General features: G+C 38.4%; 1 protein-coding gene across 1 annotated transcript in view; it reads left to right on the forward strand.

Annotated features, from left to right (window-relative positions):
- The window catches only part of ak5 (adenylate kinase 5), a 104,922-nt gene that overhangs the window by 7,620 nt on the left and 80,041 nt on the right, over positions 1–17,261 (forward strand). The window contains exon 5 of the mRNA XM_026149065.2: positions 6,895–7,008. Coding sequence (XP_026004850.1) covers positions 6,895–7,008 — 114 coding nt within the window. The remainder of the gene's footprint in view (positions 1–6,894; positions 7,009–17,261) is intronic.

Here is a 17,261-nt window from a genome sequence, read left to right on the forward strand (position 1 = left end):
CTTTGAAGAAACTGGTTTGTTTATGGTGAGAATGTCATCCGACCCACATCCGGCTCAACTACCACGTGTGAGCTTCAAGTTTGAGCTAAACACCGTCTGTTAGCCAAAACCGATCAACTGATTTTGAACGCGGTAAATAAACTGTAGGAGTGAAAATTCCCTTAGAGTCCCACCGGAGCTTGAACCTATTCCAGCTGACAGGCTGATTGGAAAAAGCAGTAACTGCGCCATACAGATAATCAGTCTGAGTTATGTGTCTAAATATATCAAAGGGTGAAAGGTACTAATGGGTCAGAAGCTGTCTCATTCACATTGACAAGACAAGGTTGTGATAATAATTAGAAGTTTATGTAGAAAAGATAAGAGCAAATGATGATGAACATGAGGAGGGTGGAGTGAGAAGTGTTAGTGATGTCACAGACGTGCAGATGTGTGAAAAAGCCATTTGCAGTATTGGTGTTGTCAGTAAAACAGATGGTTTCTAGGATGGAGGGAGAAAGAGTGGCCAGACCTATTTAAACTCAGTTCTGAGGCTTTCACAGGTGTACCCAAATCCCACTAATGGCCCTCCCTGCCTAGAGACTACTGCAGGAGGAGCACCCTGGAGTGTAGAGTAGAAAGTGGAGGGACTATAAGAATCAGCAGAAACAGGGTTTTCATCAGATATTCAGTTTCTTTTTTTTTTACTGTAACACAAAATTGTAAATAAATAATTTCAAAAGCACAAAAATGATGTGGCTTCTAACTCCAAAAGGAGTCAGAAGCCACATCATTTTGCTGCTGCATCAACCACCAAATACATTTTATATTCTGTATCTCATGACAACAAGTGTCATTACATATTTGTATAAAGAGACTTCTTCATCTTATTCTCTGTGAATTGTCACAGTTAAAGACCAAAAAGACCCCGTAATAATAAGATTCAGTTAACCAATCAGTATTAGACTGGTCATCAACAGCAGAGACAGCAGGGTAAAGTTTTACATGGGATCACACCTTAGTAAATAAAATTCCCTAAAGAGAGTCCAGGGCTATTATTAAATATCCTGAAAAAGCTTTAGAACGGTCTTTGAGTTGATAGCATTTCACTGCAGATATGCTGTGAAGAATAAATCCTCCCAGTGATGCAAAGAAGATGTGCAAACCTAAAATCACAAAGAACAAAGAGTGTTCGTCCTTCAGGTTTAATTTCCTGCCAGTACGCAGATTTGAAATGCCACTTCTTTATCTGAAACTGAAATCTCAGATAATATTCTAAGTTATCTACACACAGCATGTCCGTAGAGAATTTTGAATAAAAAATATACAATGTAGTACCATACATACTAATATTTATTTTCCGATGAGTCATTATGTTGCCTTTAGCTAAATTCACTCCTTTTTGTTAACCATGAAGCTGTTGAAAAGGAGCCTTTTTGAAGCAATTACATCATTAAGTAGACTTTAGGTGTTAAAGTGAGGCATGTTTATCCATTAAATTTTCAACTGTCATTCACCAGCTTCACCTTCTTGTCCAAATATGAGCACTTTTGACTCCAGATAAACAAGACGGTGAAGTGACAATTTCTTGGCTTTAACCTGTAGTTCACAGTTATTGGGTAATGTCCCAGTGATCGCGTTCTCTACCCCTGTTTGTGTATCTGCAGAATCTGCAGGTGAAGGTAAAGCTTTGTGCCAAAGATTTCACTTTTATCAACATTTTTAGTTTAGTTTTCTACAGTTGTACTCATTGATCAGTGTGAAAGTTTACCTTGGTTATCCTTTGGATCTAGTGGAAGCCCAAAAACCTGACCATAATCCCAAAAAGCCGAGTCAGCAGAGAGTAGGTGAGCACAGGGCTTAGTCTAAACAAGCTACATTTGTTTCCTCATAAATCAATTACCTTTAGTGATATAAGCAACTTGTCTTGTGAAGACATGACATGGGATCAGGGTCCGATTAGTGGCAAAACTATTTATATATATAGAACAGACAGAGAACAAATAAAACAAGGATGCACAAACATTGTGGTACTTGTGTGGAAATACTCTGCTTGGGTTTCACTGTTTAACACAAAATGCAGAAGCACACTTTGATAAAGTACTTTTTCAGATGTTGGAGGTCTTACCAGGAAATGCACGCGCTCTCTTGTGGTTTTTAGGCTAGAGGAGTGATACCAGAGTTTGTGCCACGTGTTTTCCTGTATTAACCTCTGGGAAAAATAAGTATGTCACTAATGCTTCTGTGTATTAAGCTTTGGTTAAACATGAATATATTTTCTGTAACGATATAAAAGCAGCTATTAAGAGTTCATCTTTTGTATAAAATGATGAAACTCCCACTTTTTGGATGTACACAATGAAAACACCCAGACGAATGATCTATAAACTGTAATGTACTGGTTATATAGCACACTGAACAATTGTAACACAGACGCGAGCCCCCACCTGCTTAATGACGTACTTCTCAGGTTCTGTTGCGTCATGAATCACCTTCAGGAATCGCTTAGTTCATCATTTATCATCCCTTACTCGCACGTCTGGTAAGACATCGCTTCGCGGTGTCGCCATTCACTACATGTCAGTCCAGCAACCGGTGAGATAAACGGCAACGTGGGCCAAACTGCAGACACATTAGATATGATAAAGTGACTTGCGGCTGTTAGGTATTTAATTTCCCACCATAATTAGTTTAGCAAAGCAGATTAGAATTTGGTTTCTTAATGATTCTGCATATAATGAAGGAGGCAAAAACGCTCCTGAGTGTGTAAGAAGGCTGTTATTCAGAAGCTTTAAACAAGAGCCCAGATGACAGTACTGTTTTGTGCATACTCAAGGACTTCTTACTGATTCACAGCTGGTCTTTAGCGGTGTCTGAGGTCATGTGCATTTTTTCTCCCATTTTATTCCACATGAATTCAAAAGATTTATTAATTATAAATTATAATATTGCTTAAAGAAGAGTTTGGAGTCATTTTGATCATTTATCAGTGAGTCTTAGATTCAAGACGTCATGGAGTTTACTTTGAGAGTTGAGTATAAAGCCTTAGAAATGGAAGAAGTCATATGGCATGGGAGTGCATGGATTTGCTTTCATGAAAAGCAACAGATGAGAAGATGAATACCGCTGTCATGACTGAGAGTTAAACATAAAGCTGGAAGACTTACACTCACATTAACCATGTTTACCACAGACAAACTTTTGGGATACATAAAGTATATTTTTGCGCCTGTGGTCAGAAGGTTACATACACTCATTATAATAATTAGTTTGACAGCACTTTTTGGATTAACCAATACCCAGAACAATGGGAAAGTCCAAGGAGCTGAAGATCAAAGAGAACTATAGATTTACAAAATCTCTTGGAGCAATTTCTAAACGGGTCATCAAACAATTGTACATAAGTACAAGTTATTCAGATGTGTCACCACTTTGCCAAGATCTGGAAGATGACCCAAACTGACCCCTTCAGGTGAAAGGAAACACTTTTTGGGAACAGCCCAGGAACCATCCAAGTCTCAAGCCTTCCATGAACTGAAAACTGCCTTTGATACCAGCATCACTGTCCACGGGGAAGCACCATGAATAGGACATAAATGAATAGGCTGGATCTCAGGAGGATGTATATTGAGGCTGTATTATCGTTCCAAGTGAGAAAAAGACAGTGCAAAGAAATCATTAAAAGTCCAAAATTACCCTGTCACTCATGGCCATATTGATTGTATGTTAACCTCTCTCATCTATCTTTTCTTAAAAATCTAAACTATTATAAAGGTTCAGTTGTTATTTGTTTCCAGGTCAAATGACTCCATGGGTATTCATCATTTCCAGCTTTCACCTCTGTCCTTTAATATTTGTGGCTTTTTTTTTTTTTACTCTCCATTGCAAATTTCATTGGTCTCAGTTGAAGCAGCACTCAAATATTGTTCAGTCAACACTCAGTCTGAAAAAAGTTAAGTAAATATGAAAACTGTCAATGATCTTCTGCTTTTTGCACTTACTTATTAATTCTGATTTCTGGCATTTTAATCTCAATAAATCAGAAATAACTTGTCTACTAGGAGTACGAGTTCCGAGTGACTTTTATTAGTCGATTTACTGAGCAGAGATCTAAATACTATCTGTGCCTCACAGACACAACATGTCCTTTGGCATTATTGCTTTGATGGCCAACAGTAAATGAAAACTTCCAGCTTTTCCCACTGGACATTTGTTCTGTTAAATGTCATCTTTCAGCATGCAGGGTTAAAGGTTATATTTTAAATCAGATTACAGCCTTTTGCAAAACCAAACAAAGTAGTTTTCAGTGCACACATGGAGCACATAGCACGACCTTTTGGCTGAGAAACTTGTTCCTAACACCGTTGTCACTCTTCCAACTTATAAATACAGATTTTATTGCATGTTAAGTATTACTGCTTCCAAAGAGTGGCAGTATTTGATGTCCAGAAATCAGAAATGATTGGGTTTACCCACATTAAGATTCCTGCATGTACCATTTATAGCTAATTCTCCCCCAAAGGTAAAGAGTATGTAATTAGTTTGTTTGTCTGCGTAGCTCTTTGCTTCTTAGCAGTCTAGCATCCGGTTTTCGTGATATCATTTTCAAATTTTGTGTGATGGTAGATAACAGAAATAGGTCGAGCTGATTTCATTTTGGTGAAAATCAGGTCAAGGTCAAACCAATGTGAGACACAGTAAAAACTTTATATTACACACAGACTTCTATTTCTATTTATTTCTATTTTTTTTATATAACACTTTTAATTACAACAGTGGCGTTGACCAAAGTGCTGTACAAACATACAAATTACACAATAAAATAACACACAATAAAATAGCAATATCAATTAACATCAATGCCAAATAGCTAATAACAAATAAATAACTAAATAGCTCTCATGCAGTATTAAAAGCCAGTGAGTAGAAATGTGTTTTAAGACACACAGGGACAGAGAGGCAGGGTGTACCAGGGTGTACCCTGCCTCTCGCCCTTTGACAGCTGGGATAGACTCCAGCGGCCCCCGCGACCCTGAAAAGGATAAGCGGAAGCGAATGGATGGATGGATGGATTTAAAAAGCTTGAGGGTAGGAGCCTGTCTAATGTGGAGAGGCAATAAAAACATCATAAAATATGAAAGTTTTAGTGTAGGCCTTGCCGTCTGGGGGAGTTGCGCTCTCTGAGTGCTCGTGTTTTGGTATAAAATGGTAGATTCAGGTGAGTTCACAAAATCACAGGTTGTTCATTAAAAGTATTTCTCTACCAAACTGCTGAAAGAACCACCGTATGGCTTCACTGTCTTGGAGCCATATGTCATTGGACTATAAAATATTGTCACCATTTTAAGAGAGACTGAGTAGAATTCAGGGGTATTTTAGTTTACTTTAGTTCTTTCTTCAAAGAAGGAATTATCTGTAATATTGGTTATAGTAGATCATTCCTTAAATGCACAGTAATAATGATCAATTCACTTTGCTGTTGTACATCAACAGATGCAATGGACATCCATCTGTATAGAGGACTTTATAATTGTTTTTCTTTTATCCTGTTCCCCAATAATGTTCTTCCAGCTTTAATGTTTCAGGAGCTATTTCTGTGCTGCAGTGCATTGTGGTAAAAGAATCTCCTAAAGTTAGACGAGCTAAAATGGTTTGTTTCACAAAGTGGCTGCACCAAGGGACTGCACCAAAAGCCAGTACAAGATTAATGATGATTAATTTGAACTGTGAAACATGCACAGCTACTCCAGTCACATCCAAGAATGAAAATATGGGGCTGGAAATGAGAATAATAGGTCCACTTTAAACTAGTTAGAAATCACTCTCCATTAGCTACACGGTGCACTGTGATGAATGCATGCACTAGTTCCACCAAAAATAGACAAACGAGGTGTCTCTTACCATGTAATTGACATGTTGGAAACACTATAATAAAATGCGTGACATTTGATGGATGTGGAAATTCTAATCATGCAACACCAGATCTGTTAGTGAGCACGGAATGAGAAACATTTATTTGAAATCTCAGTCTATTCTGCACTATTTAGAAAGCTACTCAGAGTCTGCCGTGTATATTGCAAATAACAAATGGCTGAACAGAAGTAATTTTGCATATGGAGTCTGTGCAGCTGCAGGTGAGTTGTTTGATGCTTCGCGTTCCTGTGAGAGCTCTGCTGCGAGACGTGCAGCGGCTCAGAGGGCTTTTCTTAGATCAGATTCTCTGAGTTAGTCTTACAAGCATACATTAATCTGGTTTATGGAATCTAGATTAGGTTTATCTCTGCGTAGTCTGTCAGGCTGCCGCTCACACTCTGCAGTCGGAGGGAAATTAAATGTCTGTGTTGTTCATGTTATTTTTAGTTCTGAGCATTGCTCATGTATCTCTGTCGTATCATGTGGTGCATTCTGCCTGGAGAAATACGTTCAAACATGTTGACCTCCTCCAGCCAAGAGGAAGCAAGTGATGCTAAAAGATGCTGGCACGCTCTGACCTCAGGACCTCTCAACAGAGTCATTCAGCTGCATTCAGAAATATTAAACAACAGCTGGATGAACAGATGAATGATATAGTGGATTTTTCATTCACCGTATTTATGGCTCCAAATCAGATACCCTTCATTATTTGTCAGATTTACAGTGCTACACAAGAAACTGCAAAAGCCATTGATAAAATTAATCTTTTTATCTCTGAATTATAATCACAACCGTAAATTGTATAACTCTGTAATTGCAATGTCTTTCTCTTCACTGAGAAAACGGCCCCCACTATTTGGCATCTCAGATGTGAGTGTAGTTAAATATGCTTTTGGACACCAAGACAGTGGCTAATTACTCAGTTTATTGATTAAAAATCTAATGAGCTCCCTGCACCAAGTGATGAAAATTATGAATCATGTTGCTTTTGATGATTTGCAGGAGACGACAATAACTGAGATAAAGCAGAAGATTATGAAGATCCCGGATGCTAACGGTATCGTCATAGATGGGTTCCCTCGGGACGTCGGACAGGCCCTGTCCTTTGAGGACCAGGTGAGTCTCATTTATCCTCTAATGCACGAATGTCCAAATTATTTTACATTGTGGGCCAGACCAGTAAAACTCCTCTTACTATCAGTGTAATTAGGCTTAACTACACATTTAATCCCTGAGTTATTTTTACATAAGAAAAAGAAAGAGCAATTTCAGCAGTGCATCTTTTTTTCTTCATGATAAAGAAATGCTGCTGCAGTAACTGAATAATTCTGTCAGCATGACTCTTTTGGCTAAAGCTGTTAGAAATACATGTGTAAATTTAAAGAAAAGGTTCTGTTGGCTTAATGCAGAGGCTGTTCTTCACATTTTCCAAAGGCGTCCGGTGGGCCAGCTTGGAGTCTTTGCCAAGCGAATTCTGGCCCTTGAGCCTTATGTTTGACACCCTTTTCTATTGCTTTGTTCATCCTGGGCTCAGATGCTGTTTTCATGTTTATAACTTAAGTCATTTTACATAAATCTTAATTTTGCAGCCTTTAGGCTTAAACTATCTGTCACATCTAATCTGCAAACATAAAGAGTATTTTCTGTGTTTGGAGATTTGCTAAACAATTTTATATTTCTTTGAGTTATGAAAATTTCTTTCATGTTTCATTGACTCTATATATAAAAGAGTCACTTTGTCTCATGTGCAGTACACAACAACCCTTTCATACCTGCTGTGTTTAATCGCACAAGGGGCATTTTATCTTTATACTGTGTGCGAACTGTGTAAGTTATCGGCTAATGACAGCAAGCTTGGTTGGCAAGCTGTATCCACAGACTTTCTGGCAGACGCCTTCTCATTAGCACTAAGCAACAGACTGAAAAATATTAGAATACCATACACCAAAACTAGAGCACAAACTTCTTGAGGGTCTGTTAGTGGGGGTGGGTAACATAGCCTCAAAATGATATAATATTTGAGCAATACAGGAAAGGAAATACTGAAAAATGTTTTATTAATGATTGCAGCTTGCAGTCAGCAGCATTTATAAGTATAAGTGAACGAAGGACATTTTCCATCCTTCTTTTCTAATGAGCTACAGTCACTGATGACACGCTTCCTAATTTGAAGTGCAAGTCTATTGAAACAAGATGCCAGCAGCCGCAGTTGCGTTGTTATAAAGCAGGAGTAGTGACACAGCGGCACACCATGGGTCAAATGTAGCTCATAAGTAGCTCGGTGTTATTTTCCCCAAATATATTAAAATAAAGGATCGGATAGCATGCCCCAGTGGGGAAATTTGATTGCACTTCATATGACATTTGTATGCATTAACATAAGACAAAATGTTGCCTACAATATACAGAGATTTTCACTCCCGATTGGGCAACCTATGTATTGCTCATGTTCAGCCGTTTGATGGTTCGAGCAGTAAAAGACAGTTTTGGCCAGTTTATTTGTGAACAAGGGGTGAAAACTGTGCTTCCGTTTAACAGCTTAAGTAATTCAACCCTGTATCTCGTGACATGATAAAATAGAAAAATATTTTCCACCTGGGATGTTTTATCTTGGGTCGAGCTTTTTAACCAGTTTCTTAAAGTCCTGCTTTTCTTGCTCTTATACGTGTCCGTGGTCGCCCTTCTGGTGTGCACACTAGCGAACGTAAAAGCATGCTGCAGTATCACATTGTTATATCACATAAAAATGTATACTGGTATTAATACAGAATAAATAATGGTTAAGAACACATTAGTTCAGTTTATTTGTCACATATTTGCATTAATCTTACTGTGAAACAAACCAACACTATAAACTCATTCGAGAGAGTCAGTTCAGTGATGCAAATTAGGTAAAGTGAAAAAACTCTAAGCCTTAACCCTTTATCGCCCAAGTATTACACAGGGTGCCTGGGTGTATTTTCTAATTTTGACTAATTAAAATTACAAAATAATAATAATTCTCATCTTTCACGAACCATTTAGATTTTTACCTCTGGGCTAAAATGGCTGAGGAGTTACAGCAATGTGAAGTGCACATGGTAAAACAGGTCAAGCAGCAGTATCTTGTGAATGCTTTGTGCTGCTGTGATACATCAAATATCCCCATAAAGTTTGATTAGATTAGATACAAAGATTAAAACTGTTTCTTGCACCAGTTTGTAAAACATTTATTTCATATGTAAAGTTTAAAAAAAAAAAAAAATTATTAAATTACTCAATTTTAATGAAAGCATCAAGTGGTCATTTGAGGAACTGCAGTGTTTGGTTCTTCCTCAGCGGTGTTGTGATTAGTGCCTGTAATCAAATGACACATTTTTTTATTAAATAACTAATTACAATTACATCTGTTTGGTAATTTAACTGCACACATCACCATTGCTATTTTATTGTCTTGATTCTAGTTCATCTCCAGCACTAAAAGAGCTGAGCGTATCATGGCTTAGTGGTTTGAGTAAATCTACGTCAGTTTGATATGCTAAATATCAGGAGCTACACAGCGACAACAGGCCATTATGAGGGTTTTTAAGACTTAAATATTTAAGTTGTCGCATCCAAATTAGCATTCTTCCAATTGCCTTTGATTAAAGTTTATTTTTGCAACTATTTTGCATTAGAAAGCTGCATATGACAAAAGTCAAACTGAAATGCTCTTCAGGTTTCGATGACAGTTATTGTTCGTATTTCATAATTTGTTAAAAGTGGATAAGTGGATGCTTCTGGTAACAACTTTAATGGTGCATTGACGTCATTGGTGTGGGAATTTAATGTTGAGGCACAGACTCTTTTCGGGCTCTTTTCATTAAACTCTAATATGGCAGAAATATCTAAGTTAGCAGGTAAATTGTTCACTAAGAATATTATGACTGGGTCCTTTACAGGAGTGCAATTTACTTATTTTGCTGCAATCTAAGGCAAATTGTTGGGTCTGTGTTTCCACAAGCCCCGCTAATTCTAGAGACTTATTCATCATGAAGAAAACAAGACAGTCGATCGATCATTTGCGCAAGGGAGTCCTCGTCTGTGTCCACCACGAAAATGACCCCGACGACGGCCTCCTCTCGCTGCCTTTTATTGAGAGACAGTTCACACAAAACACATCACAGCAAAGCAACGCCCACATGGTTCTAAGACAAGGCATTGTATGTATATGTGTGAACTTCTGTAAGAATGTGTGTGTGTGTGTGTGTGTGTGTGTGTGTGTGTGTGTGTGTGTGTGTGTGTGTGTGTGTGTGTGTGTGTTATGTGAGAATGTGTGTGTGCGTGTGTGTGTGTAAGAATGTGTGTGTGTTACCTCCTGCTGACCAAAGGGTCATAAAAGCAGGAAGCTTACATCAAAAAGCACAAGGATGTGTCTGTAATAAAAGACTACAGCCCCCCACCCAGAACCTGGAGAATCTGGGGAGGGGGACAGTAAAATTCCTTTCATCCCACAGTTAAACAATGTAGAGATGGATGGTAAGCATAGAAATGACAACATTTAACAATTTACTCTAAGACAAATTAAGGGTTTTTTAAGTTGAATTTTTCTTATGTTTTGCTTTTTTTTTTTACCCTGAAGCCTGCAAACACTGAAAGATGTTTGATGTCATCTGTTCTTTTACTACATTCCCATCATTATTTTTCATTTACGGTGTTGTAGTACTTGTTGAGCTGATGGCAAATGCTGTAGTCTGATTATTGCACTCCATGTGATAGAATTATGGGAGGCTAGTTGGCATTAGTTATTTTTCTCAGGTCCAGTTTATTGGTGCTTCCTTTTCCTGCCTTTCTGCCTCTCTCCAGTTTTATGAAATTCTTGCTGAGAGGCAGAGTTCAATGTTAAAGAGATCAGTTTTTAAAGGTACTGATTGAACTAATTTGTGTAATTTTTATTTTCTCTTTGATTATTAAAACAGTAAAAAAAAAAAAATCATTCAAAATACAACCAGTCAGTGTGTCTACAGAGTCTGCCTTTTTGCTTGTCCCCCACCTAGTGTTTGATATTTGACATTATCACAGACCTCAAGTTCACACCAGGCCCTATCAAGCTTCTGATCAGCTATTTACCATTTTGCTGTCCTGCCACTGTTCAATGTTCTTCAAATGAACAGGTAACAGCTCACTGAGCAGGAACTCTGAAGACGTTCTGACTGGCAGACTGGTTCATGGTCTCTGCATTATCAAGCATCTGACCAAAGTAGGAAGTTGATGATGTTTTTTTGGCTTTATCTTCTAGAAACTGCAGTACTTAAAGAAGGAATTTTTATGGGAAGTCACAAAATGCTTTGAAAAGCCATTCATCCATCTTCTTCCACTTATCCAATTCTGGGGCTGGAGTCTATCCCAGGGTGAGGCAGGGTATACCCTACAGAGGTTACCTTTTTATTGCAAACACATAGAGACAGACAACCATTCATAATCACATTCACACCTACATCCAACTTACAATAATCAACTAACCTGACCCTACGCTCTCTAAACTGCATCCAAAGTACCCGGAGAGAACCCACACACACACAGGGAGACACCAGACTGAATTCGAACCCAGAACCTTCTTGCTTGTGAGGCTTACAGCCACACCACCATGCTGTTCCCTTTTTGAAAACATCAGGTTTGATATGAAGATGATAAATAGTACAAATATTCTGGAAACACGGACGCTGGGATACAGCTTGTGTATGCTTTTTTTTTCCTCTGAGCTTCTAAAGGAAAGTCAGGCTCTACAGCTGAGTGGCCAATTGTGTGTCACAAAGCAGTCGATTGCTTTTAGTGGGACTAATGCTCTCAATCACTATTAAACTCACTTAAGATTTATCAGCTTTTTAATAAGCGCTGAGTGACTTTTAGAGCCGTTTAGGGCCTTTTGAGGTCAGTAGAAGATAATCCTGACCTTGTAATGTCAGCAATTTTAGCTGCATTACAGGGAACAAGACGGAAGGACAGCAGACTTTCAAGTCCTACTTGGAAAGGATTAACATTTCAAGAAGACATTTTACAAAAAAAGAATGATTAAAGTCTCACCTTGTCACCACCAAGTCAGTATATCACACAAGAATATGTTAATTTTGTTCATTTATTTTATTACTTTGTTGGGCCATAAAACATGAGAAAAACACCAAACACAAGATCCTGCAGCTTCATGTCACATTCTATTATTATTCTGTTTCAGATCGATGATGGTTCAGCTGGACTCTGAATGCAATACTTATTGTGAACTTTGGTTTATGTAGATTGATTCGGAACAGGCAAGACCAGATTTGCAATTCCTGCTCATTTATTTTACAGTATTATTACAAACAGATTGCATATAATTGCCAGCTTGACCCCATTCAGTAGGAAACTGACTAATGATAGACTGATTTCAACTTAATGCCGTTTTATTGCTGTGTTGATGCATGATGCAAGTTATGTGAGCAACAGATCAATAAGTTGACCTTGAAGTCCTTGGTGGATGTAAGGCAAATTTTAATGGATTGTTAGCATGACCCCGCTCTACTCATCTTCAAAGTTTTATCAGAATTACTTTAAAACTTTTCAAGCTATCGTGTCAACAGTTACACACACCCACACATGCAAACACTACCAAAAACATTACCTCCTTCTCAAAGGTTATGTTTTTATTGGATGTACCATGAAGATACTCAATGCACCTGAACACCACTTTTAATTAAAAAAAACTTTTTGGCCTTTCTATCAAACATTTTACCGCAAATTTGATACATAAGGCAACCTTTTTTTTTCTTGTTGGTGCTGGAAATATTTTTTGACAATTTATGGAAAAACTGTGAGGTCTGAACAATTCTCACAGTGTGATTTGTTATTTGTCCAGCAACAACTCTGCTGTACTTTTGGACATAAGATTGCACCAAAAGGTGTTTCACCAGGTTTGATGATCAGTGCAGCAGCAAGTGCCTCAATCAATGACAGTATGTGCTGTCGGTGTGTCACGTAAGGAAGCTGTGATGCAGCCTGTGAATATTCTGTAACTATCAAACAGCGTTGGTACTCTCTACAAAACTGCAGCTCCACTGTGGCACAGAATGGTTGATTAAATTTGTGTTTTTTGGGCTCCTGCAGGGAAAACCAGATGGGACTCTTTTGAAAGCGCCACTTACTGAAAGATAGTGTGGAGCTTTATCTCGTCATCTTTCCAGTCAACACATCCAAATGGCTTGTCATTGTAGACAGCCACAGCCAGTCATGTGGCTCTACAGAGGCTGTTCTCTTCAGTTAGGGTAACAAATGGTCCAAAAGACCATTTCTGTCTCTGGAACTATGTTTTCCTATTGCCTTTTTTTGTATGCAGACACGCAAGGAAACGTGCTTCATACACACTGAAATATGCAAAATTGTATTTACATGTACAGTGAAATAAACAGGCAAATGCATAAAATTGCAAAGAGGTCAAAGCATGAAAGTGCATGAACGCACATGGTTGTGACACACAACAAATGTGCATTAGCACATGAGTGCATGCAAAAAGATATAACCTATAAATACAGAAGAAAGAGATAACCATACTTAATATATGAAAACATGCTTACATGAAGTTGAGCACAAACCAAAACAGTTTTTATTTTGTCATCCCAGACGTCACCGTTTCTGTTTTCAGTTGCATGGCATTAGTCACAGTGTGCTACCAACTCAGTTAAAAACAAGTTTAACACGATCACTGTCACTCTGAGTGTCAAACCTACAGACAATTAGCAGTTCAAGCTGCCGCTCTCCTCGGCTTCAGAATGAGAATCGTCTTTGTTTAGCTGCCTCTGGTCCCACGCTCGGGCTGCACTGTATTATTTGTTGAGCTGACACAGACTTGTGAATCTTGTGAAACATCTAATAAAAAGCATTTCATTTAAAAGATAATACTGAACTTGTATTCACCAAACACACCCTGACATGACTCAAGCAAGTCTGATCATGTCTCTGGAAGTATAAATAAGCAGCTTTCTATTGTTAAATCAACTTACAGGTAAACGGATATGATATATCAATGCTGAGTTTACTACCCGAGCTTCACACTCAGTTATAAAACTACCTCATAGTCAGCAAATTTGAATAAAAACCATGATATAAAAGACTATGAAGTATATGAACAGACTAGTTAATTATACCACTGAGTACTCTAATTTTTCTGTACTGTCTTTGGTTTATTTGGGAAACTTACTGTAGTTTAGTTATACATGATGTTATGATACTTTAAAATAGCTCATTAGGAATTAGTTAGAAAATGCTCTGTATATATATCTATATACGAATCATCACTGCTTACATATATACTAATCTTCAACTGTGTATTTTTGCTACTCATCAGCGATAAATGATTAGGTCGGCCATGGCGCTCTTTAAATTCCTTAGTAACGACTGTAATATAAGAAGTGATCCACAGCTTTTTCTTTCTGCAGCCAGCTGTGCAGAAAGTATCGTAGAAGCATCTTAGATGCTTTAAATATGCACCAGTCAGCCACAACTTTGAAATTGTCCTGGGCGACGCATGGAGACAGGACCTGGGTAGCGGCTAAATCAGATTGGGATCTGGCAAGTTTCAAGGCTGTGTCAAAGCTTTGAGCTCTTTGTGGATTTCTGCACTGTCTCAAGATGTATTTCCCCACTGGGGGAGACTGTGGAGTGAGGAACTCGTCTGGGGTATACGGTATGTGAAAGTAAATTTCAAACAAATGCCAGAACCCAAGGTTTCTCAGCAGAGCGTTGTAATGAGATAGTGTTATTCATTGCACTATTTTATATTACTTTAATTTCGTTCAGGTCACAGATTAACATACAATTTAGTTTTGTTTTATATATTTAACTTTAACCTGAAAGTCCCTTAAGATCTTTTTCTTTTTTTTATCACAAGAGAACAACATTTCCACAGTTATAATAAGATGATTTTCCAAGTATGCCAGATTTATTGAACAACAAGCATTCAGGCATTGTGAGGGGTTTCTGTGGGCCCATCACAGTAACCACTGTGGATATGTAACCCACTCGAATGTCTTTGTTATATCCTCTTGCCACTCTGGTTTTTGTACCCTCTCTCCCTGTTGTTGTGAAGAGGCCAAGTTTGGGTGTAATAATAGCTCATAATGAGGTTGCTGTCGTCTCCCCGGTCCGCTGCGCCTGACAGCAGATTCCACTCAGTACGTGCTCCCTGTCTGAAAGCTGCCTGAGGAAACAAAACACATAAACAAGAGGATACATGTGGCTGGCTCGTGTAGAGAATCAGTGCTAACCAGGCAACACCCACCCAATCACATACTCCTCCCTTCTTTGATACACCTCAAAGCTGAGCTATAAGTGTGTTTCCAGCTGTTCCAAACATGGAGCAGATCACATCTGCTAATGTGTAAACAATTCAATAAACTCACAGTCACTGGCTAACTCATCTATGTTGCCGCACATTTGTGTGTTAATAGGCATTTTCACATTCACGGCCCGGAAGTCGTATAAATCACCGCTTTTCATAAGCAGCAGTCTCTGAAATTCAGTTAAGCTGATTCAATTTTTTTTATTGTCAGAATGTTATTTAAGTGCCATTTAAAATAGCTTACAGCGGTTTGTAAAGGGGCACTGCTGTTAGATCAGGACTAGAGAAAGTCTACTGGATGTTACATAAGGTAGATATCCATGCAGCTTTGTTTATAAGTGTGTCTTAGCAACCGCTCAGAAACAGTTCATAAAGTCATTAATGATTGGATGTGAGCTGATGACCACCTAGATATTAATGCAAGCATGCGGCAGGCCTGGGGTATACAATAACCAGTATTTGTTTTAAGGCTTGAAGCTTTTATTGTTATGATCTGCGACCAGACTACAAGCCAATTCAATTAACTTCTCAACTGCATTTAAGGTGTTTCTATTTTTCTTAAAGATTTAAATATAGCTGATTGTACTACAAGGCTGCCCAAGAATTCTATAGTCCACTTTTCAAGAGTAAAATTTCTTAGTATTTCATTTGAATCCTATTTAACACTTATTAGCAGGTGTCTATTAGTGCAGTGGATCTGTATGGTCTATGGATGGACTCCACCCACTTGTCTAAATCTAGTCTCTTCTTGCCAGTAGGGATGTTTCACTAGCAAGAACCCCAACCCAAAATATGAATGATACTCATTTATTGATGAGCTACAGGAGAGGGTAAAGTATGGCAGAGGTCTAACTGAAAATCTGTAGTGGCTCCCAGCCTGGCAAATTTCCCGATATGTCTCAGAGAGGCTGACAAAAAGGGGGAAAGTGAAGGAAGGGTGAGGCATACAAATGAGAACAAATGGGTTTGTGGTGCAATGAGTTTACAGGAATTAATGTTTGAGGTTTGGTGCACTCTGGTTTGTTTCCCCTTGACTCTAAAGAGAATGATAGTCTATAAAATGAACCAATGTTATTTAGTTAGATCATAGATCAACAAGCTGACAGACTGAATAGACGCCTCTTTGCAACCAGAGGAGTCACCGCCTTCTGAATTAAAAAGAATGCAGGTTTACGGCACTTCTGACTTCACTTTTCAGACATGGAACCTTTTTATGTTAAACAATGAATCATATTTCCTCGAAGGTGTTCCTTTAGGTCTACCCTTCTGTGGACTGTTTATGGGATCAACTCGAGGATGTCATTTTTTATACATTACAACTTTTTACACTGAAAGAAAAAAATAATGGTGCCTTTCATCAGAATCAGAACACACTATTAATCCGGAAGGAAATTATGTGGTTACAGTTGCTCCAAGACAATGAGTACAGCAACAAACTGAATTAAATAAAAAAATATATTTCAAAATTACAAAATATAAGAAATAGCTCTAATATATACAAACAGCTCACTTATAAATATCCAGAATATTACAAAGATTAAATATACATTATTGAAATTTTACTCTAAACTGTAAATCTATGCATTAGATGGGGGAGTTGTACAGGGAGAGGGCCACAGGCAAGAATGATTTCCTGTGTCGTTCAGTGGTGCATTTGACTTAAGGGAGTCCAGTTCCATCCCCACAACATCAGTGAAAACTTCTTAAGCCAGCAGGTCTCTGTCCAATGGCTGAAGTCTGTGGTGTAGAGGGTGAAGAGGAAAGGGGAGAGGACGGTCCCTTGTGGTGCCTCTATGTTGCTGATCACCTTATCAGACACACAATGTTGAAGACACACAAATTGTGGTCTTCCTGTCAGGTAATCAACAATCCAAGACACAAGAAAGGCATCCACCTGCATCGCTGTCAGCTTATCACCCAGGAGTGTTGGCCTGATGGTATGAATGCACTGGAAAAGTCAAAAAACGTGACCCTCACAGTGCTCGCCGGCTTCCCCAGATGGTCGTAGACACGATTGAGCAGGTAGATGATGGCGTCCTCA

The sequence above is a fragment of the Astatotilapia calliptera genome, chromosome 18 (genome assembly GCF_964374335.1).
Source record: "Astatotilapia calliptera chromosome 18, fAstCal68.1, whole genome shotgun sequence".
NCBI classification, from domain to species: domain Eukaryota; kingdom Metazoa; phylum Chordata; class Actinopteri; order Cichliformes; family Cichlidae; genus Astatotilapia; species Astatotilapia calliptera.